The sequence below is a fragment of the Neolamprologus brichardi genome, chromosome 13 (assembly GCF_056152115.1).
Source record: "Neolamprologus brichardi isolate AB-2024 chromosome 13, ASM5615211v1, whole genome shotgun sequence".
Taxonomy (NCBI): Eukaryota; Metazoa; Chordata; class Actinopteri; order Cichliformes; family Cichlidae; genus Neolamprologus; species Neolamprologus brichardi.
Window position 1 is genome coordinate 24,135,418 of NC_142116.1, and position 21,330 is coordinate 24,156,747.

General features: G+C 41.6%; 1 protein-coding gene across 1 annotated transcript; it reads right to left on the minus strand.

The window, feature by feature from the left end:
* Positions 1-1,536: 1,536 nt before the first annotated feature.
* On the minus strand, positions 1,537-19,938 carry ret (ret proto-oncogene receptor tyrosine kinase). The gene is made up of 20 exons (XM_006799001.3): positions 19,652-19,938; positions 10,449-10,694; positions 9,912-10,205; positions 9,220-9,455; positions 8,953-9,136; positions 8,675-8,874; positions 7,328-7,610; positions 7,082-7,213; positions 6,535-6,645; positions 6,326-6,436; positions 5,964-6,208; positions 5,729-5,876; positions 5,499-5,606; positions 5,202-5,416; positions 4,949-5,071; positions 4,792-4,862; positions 4,457-4,594; positions 4,193-4,292; positions 3,402-3,549; positions 1,537-2,510 (listed from the first exon to the last, which is right to left on the minus strand). The coding sequence occupies exons 1-20, from the start codon at positions 19,716-19,718 to the stop codon at positions 2,353-2,355; spliced, it is 3,318 nt and encodes a 1,105-aa protein (XP_006799064.1). The 5' UTR covers positions 19,719-19,938; the 3' UTR covers positions 1,537-2,352.
* Between the last annotated feature and the right edge of the window lie 1,392 nt (positions 19,939-21,330).

Here is a 21,330-nt window from a genome sequence, read left to right on the forward strand (position 1 = left end):
TTTCATTTCCTTAATTATGAGAGAAGAAGACAGATGTTATCTGAAAGGCCAGAATCAGTGCGGAAAGTCTTAGTCTAAGAAAATATTTTAATAAATAAACCGTTTCCTTCTTTTTTCTGTTTTAATCATATGTATTTCTGTACCGTGGGTCTAACCAGTCAGTATTATGTGTAGGTGTAAAAATGAAACCCTGATAAAGGAAGAGAAGTAAAGGGGGTGGTTTAATGTCACACACTCACACACACACACACACACATCGGGTATCTACCTAGTCATAGATTTTTAAAAAGTACAGATCTAGTTTTGTGTTTTGTTTCAACTCCAACACCAAAACCTTAATCTGCTTTTCAGTATCATATATATTCACTGGGCTGGTTTGGACATCCTTTTGGGTTCAGAGCTGTCTAAACTCTTAATTTTATAAAGATTTCTCAGAGATGCTGTCCACAGTTACATAACAGCATCCATGATGTGAATTCCCCATTTCACCACATACAAAAGGTACTCTATTGGAGTGGCATTTAGTGACTGTGAAAGTCATTTGGGTACATTGAACTCATTGTCATGTTCAAACCAGTTTGAGATGATTTGAGCTTTGTCCTATGCTAGAAGCAGCAATTGGTAAATGTGTACACTGTGGTCAAAAAGGAATAGACTTGATCAGCAGCAATAAATCGGTGGGCTGTGGTGTTTAAACAATGCTTAGTTAGTGCTAGGGGGCCCAAAGTGTCCCAAGCAAATATCCCTTAAACTATTATACCACCACATCCAGACTATCCAATCTTCTATCCTCCAATGGGTTCGGAAATGCTCTTCTGCATAGTGATTTGAGTTGCTGTTGTTTTCCTATCAGCTTCGAGTCATCAGCTTGAAGCATTTTTCCCAGGCCACTGCAGCTCACTGGATATGTTCTCCTTTTCAGACCATTCTCTGTAAACCTCAGAGTTGGTTGTGTGGGGAAAATCCCACTCAATTTCCTAGTTTCTGAAGTACTCAGACCAGCCACTAACCGTGCCATTTTCAAAATCACTGACAAAGTCGTCATTCTGATGCTCTGTCTGAAGGTCATCTGGACCGGGTCTACATGCTTAAATGGATTCAGTTGCTGTTATGTGATTGGCTGATTAGATACATGGGCTAACAAGTAGTTTAGCAGGTGTAGCTAATGAAGTAGCAGGTGACTGTATTTGCTTACAGTCAAAAGAAACGTGGAGCAGTGTTAAAATTCAAAGAAAATAAAGTATGAGAATCCTTGCATTGCTAGGCCATCCTAAATGTTTGATATATATTTTGATATATATATATATATATATTTTGATATATATATATATATATCAAAATATATATATATATATTTTGAGATATATACATATATATATATATATATATATATATATATATATATATATATATATATATATATATATATATTTTTGAGATATATATATATATATATATATATATATAAATAATTTATTATTATATATATATATATTAATTATTTTTTAGAAATATAAGGGGAACAGACAAATTGCACATTTTTTAAATATTTATTAATAACTGGAACATAACAAATAATAGCAACATAACAGCAAGGACACGAGTTGGTTTACAGAATCATATTTTTCCACAAAGGCTGCCATTACAGTGAAGGACAATGTGAACTATAACATTAAGTCTACATTAATCCTCGTGTCCTTTCACTGGAGTGGCCTTCAAAAGATGATGTTTTCAATGTGAAAAAACAAGAGCAAAAGAAGAAAAACCCATTCACTGAACATGACTGCTTTACTTTTCTTTGGTGAGACCAGTTTCAAGACATCTCGTGGGAGAAACACAAAATAAAGGGTCTTTGACATTTTGAGGAGCACAATCCTCTAAAGTAGAAACTTTTTATTTTATTTTTAAAATTTTCAGAATAAGTTCAGCATTTCGTTTTTGTCCACTCAATCCCAGCTTTCTACAACAGGTGATGGTAAAGGAGTCCCCTTTAATTCCTGGGCTTGAAACTTCAAAGTCACACATGAACATTTGGAAGCTATTGTAGAAGCAGCACAGGCACTTAAAAGACATTGACACTGACATACAATCTGGTACAATAGTCATGCAGTGATACAGTTTGGCCGACATAACCAGTGAGGTAATAATAATTAACATACTGAAGAGCTGAGTGAAGCATGGTCTATGTTGGTCCAGCTGGTGCAGCAAAAAGACCCCAGTCGGAAAGGTTGCTTACCCGTGCAACAGAAATAAAAGGGAACCAACTTTAGCATCAGATCGTTTATGTACAGTCTTACAGAAATATACACATCTATACCACTTAGTCGTCTTTTCTACAGGGTCGGTCTGTCTTTAGCTATCAAGCTTGTCCACAGCTTTTGCGGGTGAAGGCAAAGCCATCCAGTTTGCATAAACACTATCATTGGCATATCTTGTAAAGACCGGATTAGTGGCATCATGTCTGTTGAGCAGTACCGGGCTCGTCTCGGGCCAGTTGGGGTATGACATGCCTAAAAACGAGAACACATCATTTTTCTGCACTCAGTGAAAGAAAAACAGCGTGCAGACAGTAAGGTTCTCAAACAAAACTCTCCAAAACAAATCCTGATCTGATTCTGAGAAGTGTAAAGTTATGGCTTTGTATTGTATATGCGACACAGAATAAATGATAATATAATTTATTATTTTCCTTTTTTTTGTCATTTATTAAGCCTGCATTGTTACTATTGCCCCTACATTTCGCTTGGGGCAATAAGCAACATGGTGTCTACTTGTAATCAGTGTCAACTGAGAGTTGCATTCAAAAGCCTTACTGTTTCTCTGTTCATCATAATGGATTAAGAGCTAATGTACATTAGAAAGACGGGAAATTTATCACAATCTGGAATTCAAACCACAATGAGTGATTGAATCAGTGAGGACCTGTTTCAAATGTTACACACCGTTTCCTCCAGTGCAAATAAATGACGAGATGAGGACAATGTGGAAATGAATGGGGGGAAACAAACAAAACTATTTACAAATTAAAAATGCAGATGAAGCATGAGTATGAGGAGTGGATTATAAATAAGAATGAAGGGGATTTATATTCAATATTTACAAATATAGCAATTTTTGGTCAGTGCTTGTGTACATTAGAAGCAGGTCCGAATAAAACAAAGAAAAAGTCAAGACACAGGAGCTTTTTTTTTTTTTTTTTTTTTTTTTTTTTTTTAAGCTGAGCCTCTCATTTACGATGAAATGGGAGCTATGTCAGCATTAGCGAAAGGCATGCCTAGATCACAGTCACACACACTTGACTACGGGAAAAAAAAAAAAAAGCCAATCACAACTTGCCAAAAAAGAGAGCTTGTGTAGTGTGTCCTGTTTCTAAAATCGAGTAAATGCATGGGAGATTCTACCATAGAGCTTGTTTTCAATCCATGTGGAGGGGAGGGTTCGAGGGAGAGGGGCGTTATTACAGTCCACTAGTGGTGTGTCCTCTTCAGAGAGGGCGTCGTCGTACAGCAGGGCATCGGCTGGAGTGGACGCCGCCAGATCCAGGTAATCCTGACAACAGCAGATGAAGGTGTGATTAGGCTGATTAAGGAGGAGGGGAATTGTAGCATGCAAAGGTCGGACGAGTGACCCGTGCACTGACTGCAAGCTCCAGCAGACATTTCTGCCAAATTGTTCTCTTTACCGCATCCAGAGTCTTGCTCATTATCTGGTATTGATAACAGTGAAGAACGAGCCCGCTGCGTTATAGGATGCCTGCATTCCCATCTGCTCAAACGCTCTATATTTAGCCTCACTTCTGCAGCAGGAGCCTGACTGGCATGCTCTGTGATTACACTGCCCAAGGCCACATTTAGGATTGCTCTTCAAACACTAATTATGGTATCTTAGGAGATTTGGGGAGAGTGACAGTTCATACAACATAACACAGCATGTGTCTGTGTGTGTGCTGGACAAAGCACATGCTGTCCTTAAAAAGTGATACACTGCTTATTTTAGACTTGCTCCAAATCTGAAAGGAGTGGAAAGTGGAAAAATAAAACCCCACAAACTTGTATCTGTCAGATCGTCACTGAAGTGTTGTCAAAATCGCGCCAGTAACACACAGAAAGAGTCTGATTTATAGCTCCCCCGCTTCCTTGCCGGGGAGGGAAACGAATAAAGCACTGCAAGGTATTTTATAGCTTCAACATACCCGACTTTTCACCATCATCTTCTCCAGTTCTTTGCTGATGTCTGCAAACGTCTGCCTCTTGTCCGGTTCTTGCTTCCAGCATCGGAGCATGAGGTTATACCTGGAAAAGAGGAGCACGGTTCAAGTGGGTGAAATACAGTGAGTGTCATTTAATCCTCCCTGCTGAGTCATTTCCCCCCGAATGTGGTGCAGGGGAGTTATAACACTCAATGGTAATGAGGAGATGCTAAAGTAGATATGATAAAGTGACAGAATAGAGCTCACATTTCCTCCGTGCAGTTCTCTGGTCTCTCCATCCTGTAGCCAGTCTTGAGGAGGTTAAATAGGCGCTCGGGAGCGATACCTGGGTATGGATTTCCTCCCAGAGTGACAATCTCCCACAGCAGCACACCAAAGGACCAGCTGGAATAAAATAGAGAAGGTCCTAAGAATATTTCTATGAACAGATAAGAGTGAGACGTGGGGGTTTTTTTGCAAATGGAAAACACCCTTATTTGCGTTCTTGCCCAAAAAAAGCATGCTGATTAATTCATGGGCTTTATTGTCTTATTGTTGTCCAAAATGTCAGAATATTTCCTTTAAGCCGTAATTATACTCACACGTCACTTTGTGTTGTGTAAATGTGGTCAAACAAAGACTCTATTGCCATCCACTTAACCGGTATACGGCCCTGAAAAATACAGAGAGATGCTGCTGAGTGACTATATCAGTATATGTACCTGTATCATAACTACTCTTCTCTATTATTTTCTCTACCTTGCTTCTTTTAACATATGAGTCCTCTTCATACACGTCTCTGGACAGGCCAAAGTCAGAGATCTTCATCTTCCGCCCTTCAGCAACAAGGACATTTCGTGCTGCAAGGTCCCTGTGGACAAGCTGTTGGACCAGCACACTCATTTAAAGCGCCTCGCATTTTTCTTTAACAGACATTTAAGCTTCTTACAATGAATCTTCCACTGAATTGTTCAAATATTTTACAAAGAAAAACACCAGCTTGGCCTTATACCTTCATTTCTGCCAGGTACTGCATGCCTCTGGAAATCTGCCAGGCAAAGGAGATCAGGTCACCCATGGTGAGAGCCCTGTCGTCTGGGTTCTCCAGGTAGCTTGAGTTTCGGTTGGCATCCCTGCCCATATAGCTCGGGCCAACTTTCCGACTCTCACGAAGGAAATTACGGAGTGACCCATACTTGGCGTACTCGACGATGAGATACAATGGACCTATTCAGAGAAGCAGGGCTCTTAGACTCAATGTGCAACACGCATGTTCTGGGATGGGATGGCAGGAAGACGGAGGTCTTACCATCCTGGCTGCAAGCTCCGTACATCTTTATGACGTGCGGGTGGTTGACTTGCTTCAGCAGAGTGAATTCTGACAGCAGGTCACGCAGCTCGCTGTGCGAGGCGTTTTCTGTCACGGAGGAAAAGAGGGGGATCATAATGATAAAAAAACAACTCAACTCTTCAGACATTCACTGCTCATATATCACAAGTGCTGCTAGGCTTGTCTGGCCTTTGCCTGGGTACTTTTACCTTTAAGCATTTTCACAGCCACAGTGGTGTATCCAGCTTTTCCTTTCAGCCTGAATGCTGTTGCCTTGACAACTTTCCCAAACTCTCCTTCTCCCAGCGTCTTGCCAAGCACAAGGTTTTTACGAGGAAACTCCCACTTTGGATCCTCCTGTTGAGACAAAGCAATGCCGGTTTGTACTTCTCAAAAGATTCAACATATGAGACACAGGGAATGAAAGTGCTGGAAGAACCTTACAGGTATTTTAAAGGTTTCGGTCTCAATTGATTCCTGCGAGCCCCGGCGGACATTGTTGGCAGGGAAGCTAATGGGATAGGCTTGAGCTGGCCGACGGAAAGTCATCTCAGCAGATGCTATCGGGGGCTTTGGCGAGTTCTTGTGGTATCGGCGGATGAAGTATGAGGACAGGAGGATGGACACGATGAAGGAGAGGAGAAGAGCTGTGGCAATGACGGTCTTACACATTTCATCACATAGCGTCTCTGGAAGAGAGTACGTTGCACAGTTTTAAAGAAAGAAGCACTCAGTGCTTTGCTGATTCAGAGTTAAAACGGAGTGAGTTAATCAGCAGCAGTTCTGTGTGGTTTAGGGAAACTCACGCTCAATGTCATCCTTCTCACAGAAGCATCTTTCTGTGAAGCAGTAGCAGGTTCCATAGCAGGCCTTAATCCCACTCAAGCCTCGTTCATGACCTCCAATAACGGGCTCCTCTGCAGAGACAAATCCAGCGTGAGCACAGTCTACATAAAGCAGAATGGTCTTATTCTCGCTGTTATACACTGCATTTGTGTTAAAAGGGAAAGCATACTTGTGCAGTCTTGCGGGCAGATTGAAGGATCTTTACTTTCCACTGCATCACAAACACTATCTGGGCATGTCTGCAGGTCAGGGGAGCATGTTGAATAATTTTCAGTTATTCCTGGAATATGAACACAAGAAAAGAAAGAGAAACCTCAGCAGGAAACAAGGGGAAAAACAGCCAAGACTGGTAACCAAACTGCAAGTACTTTGCATTCAAAAACCCATTCAAAAGTTGTCTTAACCTGACTGCATGCGTCCTTAACACTGCAACATGCAACGGTTTTAACAGCAGCCTGCACCACAGTGTTGGCTTGCTTTAGCAACCGTAGGGTGTTAGTCACACTCGTTTTTCAGCCAAATTAGGACCATGTTTTGCCACTTCCTGGAGCAAAATGATCAAAATGACCCTTTAATTTGTTTCATTACTTACACTGAAGAAAACATGTACTCATCTGGTTCTAGTGAACTTCTCCCAAGGTCTCATAATCATTCAGTAATGTTAAAAAGTTACAAGTTAAGGAGAAAAAAGTTTGTCTTTATGAAATATAAAGTACCTTTCTCAGTGCCCTGCCTCCACTGGCATCTGCCGGTTGTTGCCCCCAGGCCTCGGGTAGACTCACAATCTGTTCGCTGCCTGTTCTCTGCACAGGACAGGACCTGCTGGCTCTTCTGACCAGCTTTGATTGCTACGCACAGCAAAGCCAAAAGAGCACATTACCAAATCTTTAAAGGACACTAGAGATCAGGGTAACACGCTTGAAAATAGTCTGCATGTGTGCTTGCTGTGAAGTAGTACCTACCTGCGCCATCTATTTTGATGTGGATCTGAGTGCTCGCCTCCAGCTGTTCGTTTCCCTCCTGAGCAACAACAAGGTACTGCAAGTCCTGGCACTCGGGTTTGCGCAGTGCCTCAGAGTCATTCACATACAGATGTCCCCACTTCCTGTCTGGGGATTGGGTGATGCTTATGGCTGTGTAGCAGGCCTGTGAGTCAGCAGACATGTTCTTATCTGGCACCTCAAGTCGGTATATGACACTGAAGCCATCGAACTGCTGGCAGTTTTCCACACAGATTTTGCCAACCTGACAGGAGTTGGGACAAGAGATTGAAAATGTGAATGACACTGGAGAATACAAGTGTAAGGATGGAATAATGCACACACCTTTTGTAAACAACTGAATACAACATTTTGCAATGCAAATTACTAGTTCATTCCTACATGATCTGAAGAAACAAAATCTGCCATTAATTCAAATAATTACATTTAAACTGATTGTGGTACATTTTATAAAGCCGGAATAGTTTTGTTTTTGCTACAAAGTATGAAAATGAACAGAAAACATTTGAGATGTTTTTTTTTTTTACTGCCAGCAGGTGGCAGTCTCTCTGTAGATTTAATGGTCAATGGAGCTGACCACAAATAAAATGTATTATCATTATTAATATTATCAGGATTGTAATGTAACAGATTATAATGTCAAAGGATTGCACTGATGGCCACTTACATTGGATTAGTACTGAACAATAATCAATGGATAAAAGCTACAAAACCTCCCAGAAGTTTTACCTTCTACTGACTGTAAACAGGTTTGGTTTAAGCAAGACACAGGTGAATATCTTTATTTTGTAAAACATACAGAGAGACCTGTAGTTGTGAGTTACTGTGTACTAAAGCATGTGCAATGTGATGGCTTATAAAGCCAGTGTACAGCAGGGTTAGTCAAATCAAATGCATTTCCCAATGCATCATAATGGAGCAAGTGCCTACAATTCAATTTCTTGAAGTCTCTCTGTCAGAGTTCAGTATAAAGAAACTGATATGAGGCCACTGATGGTTCATATTGCCTATGACTTTTGTCCCTTTCATAGGCCAACAATGACTCATTTGTTAATTATGTCCTGAATACGATTATTAAAAAGATTCAGACTATATCTTTGTCACTGTCCGTGATGCTATCACGATGGAAAGATCTTTTTTTTTGTGTGTCCATTAATCCATCCATCTTCTTCTACTCTAATTCTTGGGTCGGGCTGGAGCCTATCCCAGCTCTCTTAAAAGTTTATAATAATATATATTTTAATCTAAATCTAGACCAAACACAAAGTTCAAGGTTTGCATGACAAGCAGTCATGCAGTCATGAGTACCTGTGCATAAGGAGAAGCTCTGCGTGAGACTGTGAATATATGTGTGACGTTGGGGAAGTGGATTTGGACGGGTAAGATGGTGACATTGAAGTGCAGCAACACTGTTCCCTCTAGACCGGGATAGGTGGTGTCATTGACCAGGTAGTCGAGTTGCAGGGTGCGATTCTCTGTCACGTGCAGGTTCCTCTGCAGAACCAGCTCTGAAATCAAGAGAAATCGTGAAAAGCCTCATCTCCTAATGTAACTAATTCTCTCGCGCGCAGCCTTGGAGTACTTACGGTAGTTGTGCACAGTCTCTCGAATGCCTTTGGCTTTTTTTTCAGTGAAGGAGTTTTTTATGTCAAATGTTTCCTTTACCCATGGGTCAGTGTTGAGCCAAGTCCCCACATACTTATTGTGGTTTTCGTCTAAGATCGGGGTTAGATCTCTGTCAAAAACATACAAGGAGCCAAAAATTCCACCCTGAAAAAAAAAAAGTCACATTGAGAAATTTCAAGCCTCATGTAAACATGAACTTAACCAACACCGCATCTGAACACAATCACCTTCATCCGATTATAGCTGATGACTATGTCTGCCGAGTCTGTTCCGTTCACATATGGCGCGTTATCATCCTCATCATTGACAAAAACATTCAGCGTCGTTTCCACCTTGATGATGGTGGTTTCTGACTGGACGTTACAAACCAGCAGGAGTCTGTAGCATTCGCTCTCCTCACGGTCCAGCTGAGCGTTTACCACCAGCTCTTTGTTGTCGTTTACAGCAAAAGGTCCCGGAGGGTCTGCAGAAAAAAGGAACAAAATTAAACAAAACAATCGAACAAACGAGCCTGCATGTAGACGCGACCACTTCATGAATCAGGTGGCGTACTGAATAAGACATAAAAGCAGCATCGTAAAACATCTCAATGGAGCTAAACCAGGGTCAAAAGCTTCATTCATTTGAAAAAGTTTGTTGAAACTGAAACTCTAAGTGTTGATATTTAAAACATAAAAAATTACAACTAAAAAAAATGAGCATTTTGGTTGAAAATGGCCCCCACTCCTTCACGGGATGCTGCCGGCATCAGCCAAAATGTAAAAACACTAATTCTGATTATCCTATGATGGACTATATTGGCGGGTAATACACACATACATACATATACTGTACATGCATACATACATGCATACACATGTAGTTGTACATATGTTTCTCCTTTCACAAGATAATATGTTTTTGGTCCGATGTGTCTAACCTGATTCCACACTGTAAGAGATGGTGTAGTTGGGGCAGACATCGAGTCTGGTGAGACGCTGTAGCTGCCGCAGGGCTCCTGGGAACCTGTTTTCCATGATGTGTGGGTTGGACGTATCTCTGTGTGGGAAGCAGAGTTCCTTCGTATCTGTCTGAGCACACTGAGGCAATGTGGCATTGACAAAGTCCAAGTTGATCTGCACAGGTTTCCGCGTGGGGCAAAAGGGCTTGTTGGTGAATTCAGATCGCACCATGGCATTCAGGAATAACTTTCTCACAGACCACGACCTTTGATCTGATGGGACACAGAGCCAAAACAAAAACAAGAGGCATTTTAATCTCAGACAGTGCTTTTTTTGATGACACAGCTCTTCTTTGCTTTTATGCAATCACATTATCATCCTGAACTCGAAGCCAGAGCATTATTGGTATGCGAAGAGCATAAATGTCTAGAAACTAATTTACTCTTGTGTGTAGCGAATACCTGGCACTGAAATAGGACTGTGCATTACCATCAAAAGCCTTGTATCCAACTCACATAGCTGGGCAAAGTCGCTCTCCTCCAGGGTTTTGTTCAAGAATAGTGTCCCGGTGTTGATGTTCATGTAGAACCAGGAGCTGTAGTGTGGAGGCGTGGCAGTCTTTGTTGGGCACAGGTAGAAGTGTGGCTTCTCAGTTTTATCGTCCCGCATGGCGTGGACCTGGAGAATGGGCGTCCCGGCCTGCTGGCCAACATATACAGTCTCAATGTACTCCTTCTGAGGGAAGTACAGACACGTCGCTCCTGCACCAAGTGGACATGAAATAACCAGATGTTTAAAATTTGGCAGCCAAACGAATCACAGGAGAAAAGTGTTATTATTATTGCTTTTAAGGAAAATGTTACCATAACTGAAAAATAAGGCATGATTATATTGCAGATGCTGATGACAGCATATCACACATCTCTTTCTGGATGTTTAACTGAGTCAACAATACCCACTGACAATGCCATCTGGGCACTGAATGGAAATCAACACATACATGGACTATGACAGGTCCAGGTTTTTTTTTAATCTTCTAATATATCTTTCATCTCTCTCCCACGTTAGCGGAAATTGAAAGCAGGGCTCAAATGACACTTATGCAGCTCCTTTAATGAATTTCTCATGTGGTCAATAACATGTGGTTTCCGATTCTCCTTGTGTTCACCTTGAAAAGTTTAATTACAAGGGATAACATGATACAGAGGAGACACGTATCACTGCCTGCAAGTCTGTGTGTGCGTGTGTGTGTGTTGGGGGGGTTTGACGAGTAATCCATAAAGCAAAATAGCAGGCTGCGTGTGTGTTTTACAAGAAAATGGAGATGCGAGTGTTCCTTCTGTAATTATATCCCTGTTGTGTTCCTCTTTGATGACGGTAGGCGACCATTTAGGGAACGCACTAATGTCATTAGCAGACAGCAAAACTAGATTTTCTATTTCTGTTGGTGCAGTTGAAGCCTCGGCTCTGGTTTCAGACATTGATTTAATTTTGAAGGGCTTAGATGACAGGAGGCCGAGCTGATGGATAAAATGTGGCCGTCCTTCCTCAAGGATGGAGATACGCTCAATGAGGCTGCAGACCTTTTTATTAAAAGTGTTCCGGAGGCAAAACAAACAGCAGGGCTCATGTTTGTTAATCTTGCTGGTGATGGTGGGAGCCGGTTTCATGACTAGGGATGATTTTTCCATCCCCTAAATCTATTACAGCCAAAATGCAGTCATTCACACTCATACTATTGACTGTATTTTATTATATTTCCATTGTATCTTAGCTGATTTTTACTATTTCATACCATGAAAAGGTCTGAAATAGGTAATTGGCTTCATGATGCATATAAGATTTCTGAGAAATTGTACAAAAAATTTGAGGGAAAAAATAGAAAAAAAGTAAAGAATTGTCCACAGATTATTTTAGGTTGTAATTATACTCAGTTTATACAGTTAAAAGGTATGAAACACATTAAAAGACGCGTAATCTGAGCATCAGGGCTTCAACTGTATACCCAAAACAACCATTAGAGGGAGCTGTTATCACAGTGACACGGGCTCGAAAAGCAGCTTAATCATTATCATAATATATTACTGCTCTAATGTCTCTACTGCTTGCTTGGATAAGATGTTAAATGATTGGACTCATTTCTATTTGACAGGTCAGAAAAGACTCCCACTACTCTCTACAATCCCTCATCGGATGCATACAGACAATTTAATTAATCTACAGAAATCTTACAGACGACGGCCACAAATTGAATACAGCAGATGACAGCAGCTCTGCAAATAAAGCTACATGGTCCAACGTGTTAACCAGCGGGAGCTGAACACATTTATGAAGGCAGGCATTGGCTGCAAGCCACAGTGGCCGGACCCCCTGCAACACAATTCGTTTATATCATTCAAAATTCAATTTCTTTCTAGGACAGAAGCCAACAGAAAGCAAGCAGTTTATATCAAAACTAATTAATTGAATGCATCAAGCAGGCCCATCCGAGCAAATGGCATCTTTGGTCTGTGAAGCCATGATGATGCTTTTCCAAGGCATGACTCATTACCTTCCTTAAATGATGCACAAGAATGGCAGAAATACAGCTGGTGGTGACATTTTCACCTATTATATTCATGTCTAAATAATGACCGAAAAGATTAAAAAGACGTTGCAGAGGCTTCATTTCCATGCTTCTTTACGGATTTTAGTGGGCTGTTTTGGAACAGCCTTGGCCTGTTATTGCTCACAGTGTGTAAACATTAGCATCATAAGCAGATGTTTTACAGCCTTCGATCACCTATAAAACTCATGCTGAGCTTCTGCATACAGTGTCATTCCTTTGAAAGTAATTTTGCAAACAGAGAGTGTTTAAACAGGACAATTCATGTAGCAATCCATGTTTACTGTAGATATCATGTACCGCCGAGTAGATAGTGAAACTGAATTTATCCACTGCTGAAAAACAGGAACACGAAACAGTGGAAAACCCTCTTACGTCTCTATAAACGTATGCGCTTCCTGGTTGTCGTTTACGATCGCAGTCTCCACGAGTTAATCGTGCCTGGGCGCGTGTGTGTTTGTTTTGTCTCGTATTATAACTGCAAAAGAACAAAAAGGACAAAAGCTCATCACAAAAGCTGAAACCACGCTCCCCGTCAGCCACAGACCACAGCATGTCTGGGACAGGTCTGAGCTGACGGGGTGGGACGCCCTCCATCGTCCCAGACAAAGACAGGAACTCAATTAGCTCAATGCGTGCTTCGCCTGATAGATTTACCAGCTATGAGCTCATGTGCTGGAGTAACCCACTGGCTTACTAATCTACCTCCAATCCTCAATGAAACAAAATGTGGATCTCCCACAGACGTCCTCACTGAGCATCCTTGTCAGCAGCGTGGCAGATGAGGAAACGTGACCCTGCCCGGCTGCTGCTGTGTGATAACTTGACATTATAATTGCGTTCTTAGTCTGGACCTCCAACAGTAAGAGCTCAGCTTCGTGCCCCTTTTTCTCCCAAGGTCAATGAGGTCTGCGTCTGCCCCTGGTAACGACCCATTGGAAAGGCAGTGTATCTGGCAGCATATCAATCAATAACCACACTAATCAACAGTGATGCTGATTGTTTTCCACTGATGACACAGACAGAGAGAAAAGCTGCACAAGTGCAATCACGTCCGCCGAACACAATATTGGAGTTGCTTAGGCATCTTGTGCGTGGACGCTGAAACATTACTTCTACTGTGCACGTGTAATTTCACAGCCTGCTCCACAATTTAGCCCATCAATATCCACATTTTCAAGGAATCCATCATCTTTTACAAAGAAGCTGTAGCCAGGCACATTAAGGAGCAGTTCACCCAGTTATATCACGGTGATATAAATAATAATCACTCGGAAACGTATCGTGATTGCTCTGCTTCCAGAGATGTTGCTGCTACTGGAATGGTTTTCTTCAGAGATTCAATTAGCTAAAAAGCTGCACATTCGACTATAATTCCACTTATGAAAGCTAATATTGATCATAATGTTTTGAAATCTTTCCCCCTCCTCTGTTTCCTGTCCTATTATGCTCAAATGCTTCATCGTATCACACTGGTTTCAGAACCTGGATTTATATAGGCATGACTCTGATGCTTTTCGATCGTTCAAAACAACACGTGTAATAAGGAAAGAAAGTCATTTCCTGTCATAATGACACAGACGTCGAAGTTTTCATCCAATTAATAAGATAGCTGATCTGAGTTTGGAAAAGGCAGCCGGGCTCCAGGTAGATTACTCAGATTACCATGATGCATACCGTAACATAATAATCAATTACCACATAATGTAATCCAATTATTCCCCAGAGAATACAAGAGCTGAGATCCAATGAACCATGTTCATCAGTCATCAAGAAATCTAATAGGACCTCTCCTTAGGGGTTAACTGCAAGTACAAATTCAGTTTAAGGATTCCTCTGGGGAGGACTGTGGCATCAAAAATTGAACACGTGGTACATCATGGAGCTCCAGACTGAGTTTGATGAAGCAGTCATTAGGTTGCTTTGATAAAATCATCTACCCTCACCACAGCAGTGGTAAAAAGCCATCAGATTTACTGACATGTACACAGAAGGAGGCAAATACTCTAAATGCCCGTGTCAAAACACAGAGAGCTTATTTATATTTGCATAAATAGCTCACAGCCACAGGTTTCATAAAGGGTTTCGCTTAAAGTACCAGATTTGGGAAAGAATTGCTTTACAGCCTTTTTTAACACTACACCAAGCAGTCTAGACTCATGCTACCAGCTCTTTGAGACTGTATTTATCATCTACATTTAGCATTACTCTGTACTCTGAATGCTAACATCAGTAACGCTGCATCATGGTGACAATGCCAGTGTTTGTATTGTAGCATCTTCTAATCAGTGCTAAATACGGTCTGAGATTGATGGAAATGTCATTAGTTGTGCAGTTACTGGACAAATTAAAATCTTGACCTAATTATTGTGCTCAATAAAGCAAACCAAAAAAATAATAATCATGGGATCATTAAGATCATCGGGATTCATTTTCTCAGAGCCATGAATGTCTGTACACATTTCCAAGCGATCTATCAAGTAGCTGTTAGATTATTTTAGTCGGGTGCAAAATGAGCAGGCAAAAACAACAGAGCAACACTGCAGTGCGAGAAAAACTAACAAGGCTGAACACAGTCACGTGTATCACTTACACATACTGTGCATCAGAAGCATCAACAGTCTTGTTGTTTCAGAAGCAAACACAGCAAAAATGCATTAATATATAAGATGTCCTAATTGTGGGAATCATCAATGCACCAGCGTCATTAAATGGCACTGCTAAGATGAGTCGCCACTATTCGCACTGCTAGACTATGACTGCTTGTTACAACTGTCCTAACATGAGTGAATCTGGTGGATTGCAGTTTGGAAACAAGGGGAGAGTCGCTGCTTTATGCCGGGGAGTGGAGATCGCTGAACTACCAGCACAAAGGGAAGTGGAGCTTTCAGAGTTTCTGGCATTGGCAGGTGGTTGGAGAGGACGGAAAAAAGATTTCCAGCATGTTTACCCATTTCAGTAAAAAGAAGGACCAAAAAAATGGATGCCAAAGTGGGGCTGGAAGAGGATGGGGGAAAACAGAAACATAAGTATGAATCAGCAGCATTTATGGAAAATGTTAATTTAAGGAGATTTTCCACTATTATGGTTTGCTCTCTTTAGAGAGATTGCAATAAATGTGCAAATTTGATTCTGGCACCAGTATGGCAGTAGAGTCACTCCCATTTTTGCAGTGTCACACACACCATGTGGACTCAGATAAGCAGGGCCTGTGCTTGTTGATTGTTGTAATGACGGGTCAAACACGATGTGCACTGCTGCACGACTGGAAAACAACTTGTCAAGACCCATGTGAAACCAGAGGACTAAATGCCCCGAGGGTAAAATCTCAATCAATGTCTCCTTGTCCTTTCACCACAGCAAATTAGATTCTACCCATGCATGAGAGCGAAGTGTGACCCTGAACTGACTAGAGGATCAGACACAGGGGTTTGACAGGTAGGAGCGGCATCCGTGCGACGGCAGAAATGGCAGCCTAGGATTAGAGGTCGGGACTCTCAGGAGTCTCAAGGCAGTAGCAGTGATTTGGAGGAAAGTTATTTCAAAAACCGTGGGTCCACTTTGGCTGGGAAGCTCGAAGGATGAGAGTCTTGTGACTGATAAAGTGGGAAAATCGGGAGAAGACAAAGCAGCCTAAAGTGCTGCAGCTGTTCCAACAGGTATCAGAGCGTCTGTCGCTGACAGCATGTTTACTGTCGCTCATGAGCTTAAAAAAAAAAAGAGGGAACACGACAGCTAGCTCTGGTTTTGAATCAAAATAATATAGTCTGTTGTATGCCACATTTTGAAAATAAAAAAGAAACTTTTTGTTATAGCAAGTTTTAAGAATCACAATATGTTTTTTCTAAGATGCAAAAAAGAAAAGCACTCCTGTTGACGTAGCTCGGTAAAAAAGATCTAATCTACTTGCATAATGATGTTTCCCACTCACACTCAAATAAACACAGTGACAACAAGCGTGGAAAATTGACAATATTTATCATGCATCCATGAGGAACACAAGACAGAAGCTTTACTTAATTATATCATGCTGTAAGGGGCTAAATCCAATAGCACCACGTATCAAATGAGATCTGTTGGTCTGGTACTTCTCCAGAGGAAAAGATGCTGATGAAAATGATCGCTTTGAGTTAAAGGGAAGGAGGAGCACCAAATCACTATGTTATGGTTTCACCGGTCAGAGGGCGAGGAAGGGTCAGAGATACCGTAACAAGGTCACGGTGGAAGCAAAACAGATCAATGCTTTTACGTGAAAACATCTGTGGCACTTTTTTGTGCAAGAGATTACACAAATGTGTGTGTTAAAAAGGGGGAGTGGATTTTGGCTTTGACCAGGTTCCGTCACAAAATGTATTTTCAACTCCAAACGCTTTGTTTATAAAGCTGCCAGCTGATACTGAAGGCCTAATCTAATTAATAAAGGGTTGTTTCAGTAAGCTCTCCAGATTTCCTCAAAATGTAAATAAAAACAAAGTCACGACGAGCCAGATATTCCTTTCTTTGGCCTTTTTTGTTCACACAGAAGTGCATGTGACTGCACGATCTCTGACAAAGTAAGCACAGAGACAGAAGAGCAGCTGCAGCCTTAGTGGCAGCTAATGGGAATCCTCATAAAGAACAATGAATAGAGGCGTCCCAGCTCCCAGTTCACTTGAGCTTATGTCTTGAACTACTTTACTTTGGTCTTAAGTGCAGGGCAATGTCTCAGGAACATTTAAAAATGCTGATTGCTACAAAAGTGAGCACTGATTGCCAATTTCCTTTGTTTGATGATCTCAGCGAGAAACACTAAACTAATCAGTAAACTGGAACCTGGAGCAGGAGTTATATAAACCCCACCGGGAAATTCCTTTGTAATAGCCATTCATGACTGTGCCATTTGTACAATTACATTGAAGATCAGAAAAACTAAAGTTAAACTAAATTGACAAATGCATATGTATATTTATGTGGAACTTCATGAGTGGACGATCACAGGAAGGAAAGACCTCCTATGGCATCCAGTGGCGCATTTAGTTAGTCTTAGTCTGGCAAGCGGAACAGTGTGCAGGGTGGGATATATTGTCCGTATTGAAGATACATTTTTGGCAATATCTTCCTCTCTGAAATGAGGGAGACTTCTGAGTTTGAACTCCAAAAAATATCTAAATCATGGTCTCACATACAGTAAAGGAAAAGGGCCTCGGCAGGACAGAGAATTTCATTTTATTCTAGTTATTTGCCCTCCTCATTTCCACCATCCCTCATATAATATACAAGAATGACAGGAGTCCTCGATCTTTTCGAGGCCACTGCTAACTCCTTTCTCAATGCTAAGCTGGAGCTGGATAAGTTCACACCAGACCACAAAACCGTCTACCACCTTCTGGTAAAACTGCAGAGAGCTTACTAAAGTAGTGCCACTGAAATTTAAAGCAAAAATATTATTTAGATTCAATCAGTGACTCGAACAGCAATAAAAATCCACATTAGACGTAATGTGATGCAAAAAGTGCATCACAACATGACTCATTTACTTGGAAACTTGACTCATATGTAAAAAACATTTAGTGATTTAAGATGTTTTAAAGGAGTCACAACAGGCAGAACATCCTCACAAAGTGGGGTAAAATAAAAACAATCATCGATCCGGTAAAATCAGACTATGTCACTTTGTGGCAAGCCCGGCAGCAGCCCAAGCGGCCCGTCCGCTTGCATAACAGGCGATATTTTCCTGAAGAAAACAAACAGCCAGTGTTTGCCCAGAGATAGGAGCAGCTGCTGCACACCTGCCCATGGCTCGCCTCTTCTCCTCCCTGAACAAGTGTAGGTCTTTTGTTGCAACAAACAGGCAGGTGATGGGCACCACATTCACGTAGGGTGCAGCTTTCAGCACCCATTTAATTACCAACACGTCCTTGACACGTGAAGTGCAACGAGACCAGCCCTTTTCTTCTATAAATATCAGGAGAAACGCCTGCTTCGGTGACTGTGCAAGCAGAGCCCAGCAGGAAAAGCCATGTGGATGCATGTAAGGTCTGTAAGAACAGCATGCGTGTGACTGACTGTGTGTGCACTATGAACTGATTAAACAGCGCGTGTAACAGTGAAAAAAATAATCAGAGGACACTGCATAAAAGTGTTCTACCTTAACAGTTGCATTAATCTTTTTAACTACTCTGCAGAAAACTGCTCCCCTGGGTGATTAAGTAGGCCTGTAGTTTATTGCAGGAAAAAACAGCAGTGCTCCATACACGTACAAATGAACATCTTTTTATACATCCCAGATCCACTCAAAGACTTTGATCATAATGCTTGTTTGCCTCCCTATATACAAGCACTGATAGTAACCTCTGAAGTCCAAAAAACACCCCGTATTTGTTCGAGCATTACATCTGACATACTGGCGGCACAGTCCTGAACTATGAGGGACACTTTAAATATAGACTTCATGAGAGGGCAGTGTTAGTGCAGTTGGGCTGTGGGATTGTGGACGGGATTATAATATTATGATATATGGCTGCATTCATTGTACTCTACGTTTCATTGTTGTCATGCCACGCATAGCCAGCGCACAATGCAAGGATCACTTTTCTGCTGTGTGCCACAGTGCTGGCGTTGTGTTCGTGCCCTTTCAGATACTTCGTAGGGGGAAAAAGGCCTTAAAAATCACTCAGCTTCCAAAATGCTGCAATTTAGCTTTTCACTTGAGCAGCCCTGTGTATTTGTCAGTTGCAATCTAGACTTCATGTTCAGTGGCTCGCTCTGTGGCAGCACCTATTTCTCTTCACCTTGGCCAGCTTTGCAGATACTAAATATACTTTTTAAATAAACATATTTTAATTCCTTCTGCGCTAAACGGTCTCTCTGGCAGAAAGGTCAGTAAGAGTCGGAGATAAAAACTCAAAGACTAAAGCTAATGCTGTCTGAATAATTTATACTACTAAGGATGAACGCGTTTAAAATAAGAAGCGAACATTAAATCGTCTCCTCTGTATTAATAGTTAAGACCAGAGCATTTATTTTGTTTTCAAAAACGCATCACACTAGTGCAACATTTAGCATTAGTTTGCAACTTCATCGTGCGCTCCTTCACCCTTTTCCAGTGACAGGAGAGCTGATGATGAACCTTACCTTCCAGCAGCAGCAGCAGAAACAGCGCAACGATGTTTCCCCGAGAGAAACCACAACTTGACCCCATATTCGCGAACCATAGGTGAAAGTTTCTGAATGAAAAGACGATCCAAAAAAGTTCCTCTGGGCGAAAATTAAATAATAATAATGATAACAAGAACAATAATCAAACCGATAAAATATACACAGATGGGGGGTATAAACCAGTGCGCGCTCTGCGTCCAGATGAAGTCCTCAGTGTCCCATAGACGGGCTGCTGTGTTGAGGCTACAGAGGCTGCTGCTGGGCTGACTGGCTGGTCTGGTGGGGGGAGGTGGGGGGGGAGGAGGTTCACTGCTTCACTACTCACTGCCCCGCTGCTTCCGCAGAAGCAAGGCGGCATAGCATCTACAGGAAATTTAAGAGCATAATTTAACAGCAGGTCAGTCATCTCATTAAGGCTCTGCGCGGGGGAGGTGGTGGGGCGTAATTATTAACAATTATGACTGGGCGCGTAATGGTTCACTTTAAAGGCACAGGCGCTCTTTAAAGGTGGGCATCAGGTGTGCTCGTTTTAGTAACCGGTTCATTATAACAGCCGTGTGATAATTGTAATTGTGCCTTTTTGTTTAATTTTGCTAAGCTTGAAGTAGCTTCGATGAATTCGTTTGTTTAATTCGGTTGAATAAAAAATAGACTTTGAGCACAATGTTCCAGTTGGTGGCAAGAATTAAGTGAAACTCCCGCCAGTGAAGTGACAGGGCTAAGTTGTTGTTTTTGGGTTTTTTTTCCTACACATTTTATTGCATCCAAGTACTCCATGTGGATAATTAACACTCCCCAGCTGAGTAGAAGTCCTCTGCAGTCTTTGGATCAAAGTCCCGGAATGAAATCAGGGGGTTAAATGATGTGGGACCGTTCCTCTCTCAGGTCTGAGTGTGTGTGCGTGTATGTCAGAAGCTGAGGGTGTGTTAAAGAGCGGGATCTCTGTGTGACTGAACAGTGAGGAGATAGCGTGGAGTGATGCATTGCTGCAGCCTCGGGCCAGGACACCAGTCACTCTCTCAGCAGTGTCTTTCCAATCAATGTCTCTGCATGGAGCAAAAACACAAAGGCTCACTGGGCTACAGAAGATAAAGGGGGCTTTCTCAGACGCTTCACTAACTTTCACCAACTGGGAGAAAATATAATAGCTGCTACTTACGGTGCTTACATTTTCACCTCCCCTCTCTGAGCCGTCAGTATCTTAAAGAAGACTTTAAAGACAATATGACTTAAATTGGTGATCACAGCGAGGTTAAAGGAGAAAATTAGCTGTGAAGCTGTAAAGAAAGAGATGGAATTTTAACAAAGCTAGATAGGTTGTATGCTTCTGTACGTTTGATACGAAAAGAGTAACCTGTGAAATTTGTGTTATTGTTAATACTTTGTTTTGTAATCAAGCATATAGTTAGGGCTGGATCAGGTGACGCTGAATCCAACCATGCACTGAATGTTTCATTTTCGCTCGCTATGTTTTTATACACCTCTGCACATAATCATGAGTTATTATTCATCTCTGGCTCTCTTAAATGGCACATCTTTGTCTTGTCTTCCTCCCCTCATCTCTAACTGGTCACAACAGACGCCTGCGCCACCATGAACCTGGTTCTGCTGGAGGTTTCTTCCTGTTAGTGGGAATATTTCCGTCCTACTGTTCC

Excerpts from the sequence above, each read along its gene's own strand:
- ret (XM_006799001.3), bottom strand. The coding sequence starts at position 19,718 with ATGGGGTCAAGTTGTGGTTTCTCTCGGGGAAACATCGTTGCGCTGTTT. Across the intron at positions 7,611-8,674 it reads GAGCTTCTCCTTATGCACAG|GTTGGCAAAATCTGTGTGGA; the intron begins GTACTCATGACT and ends AACTCCTGTCAG. Across the intron at positions 2,511-3,401 it reads GATTGAAAACAAGCTCTATG|GCATGTCATACCCCAACTGG; the intron begins GTAGAATCTCCC and ends TCTCGTTTTTAG.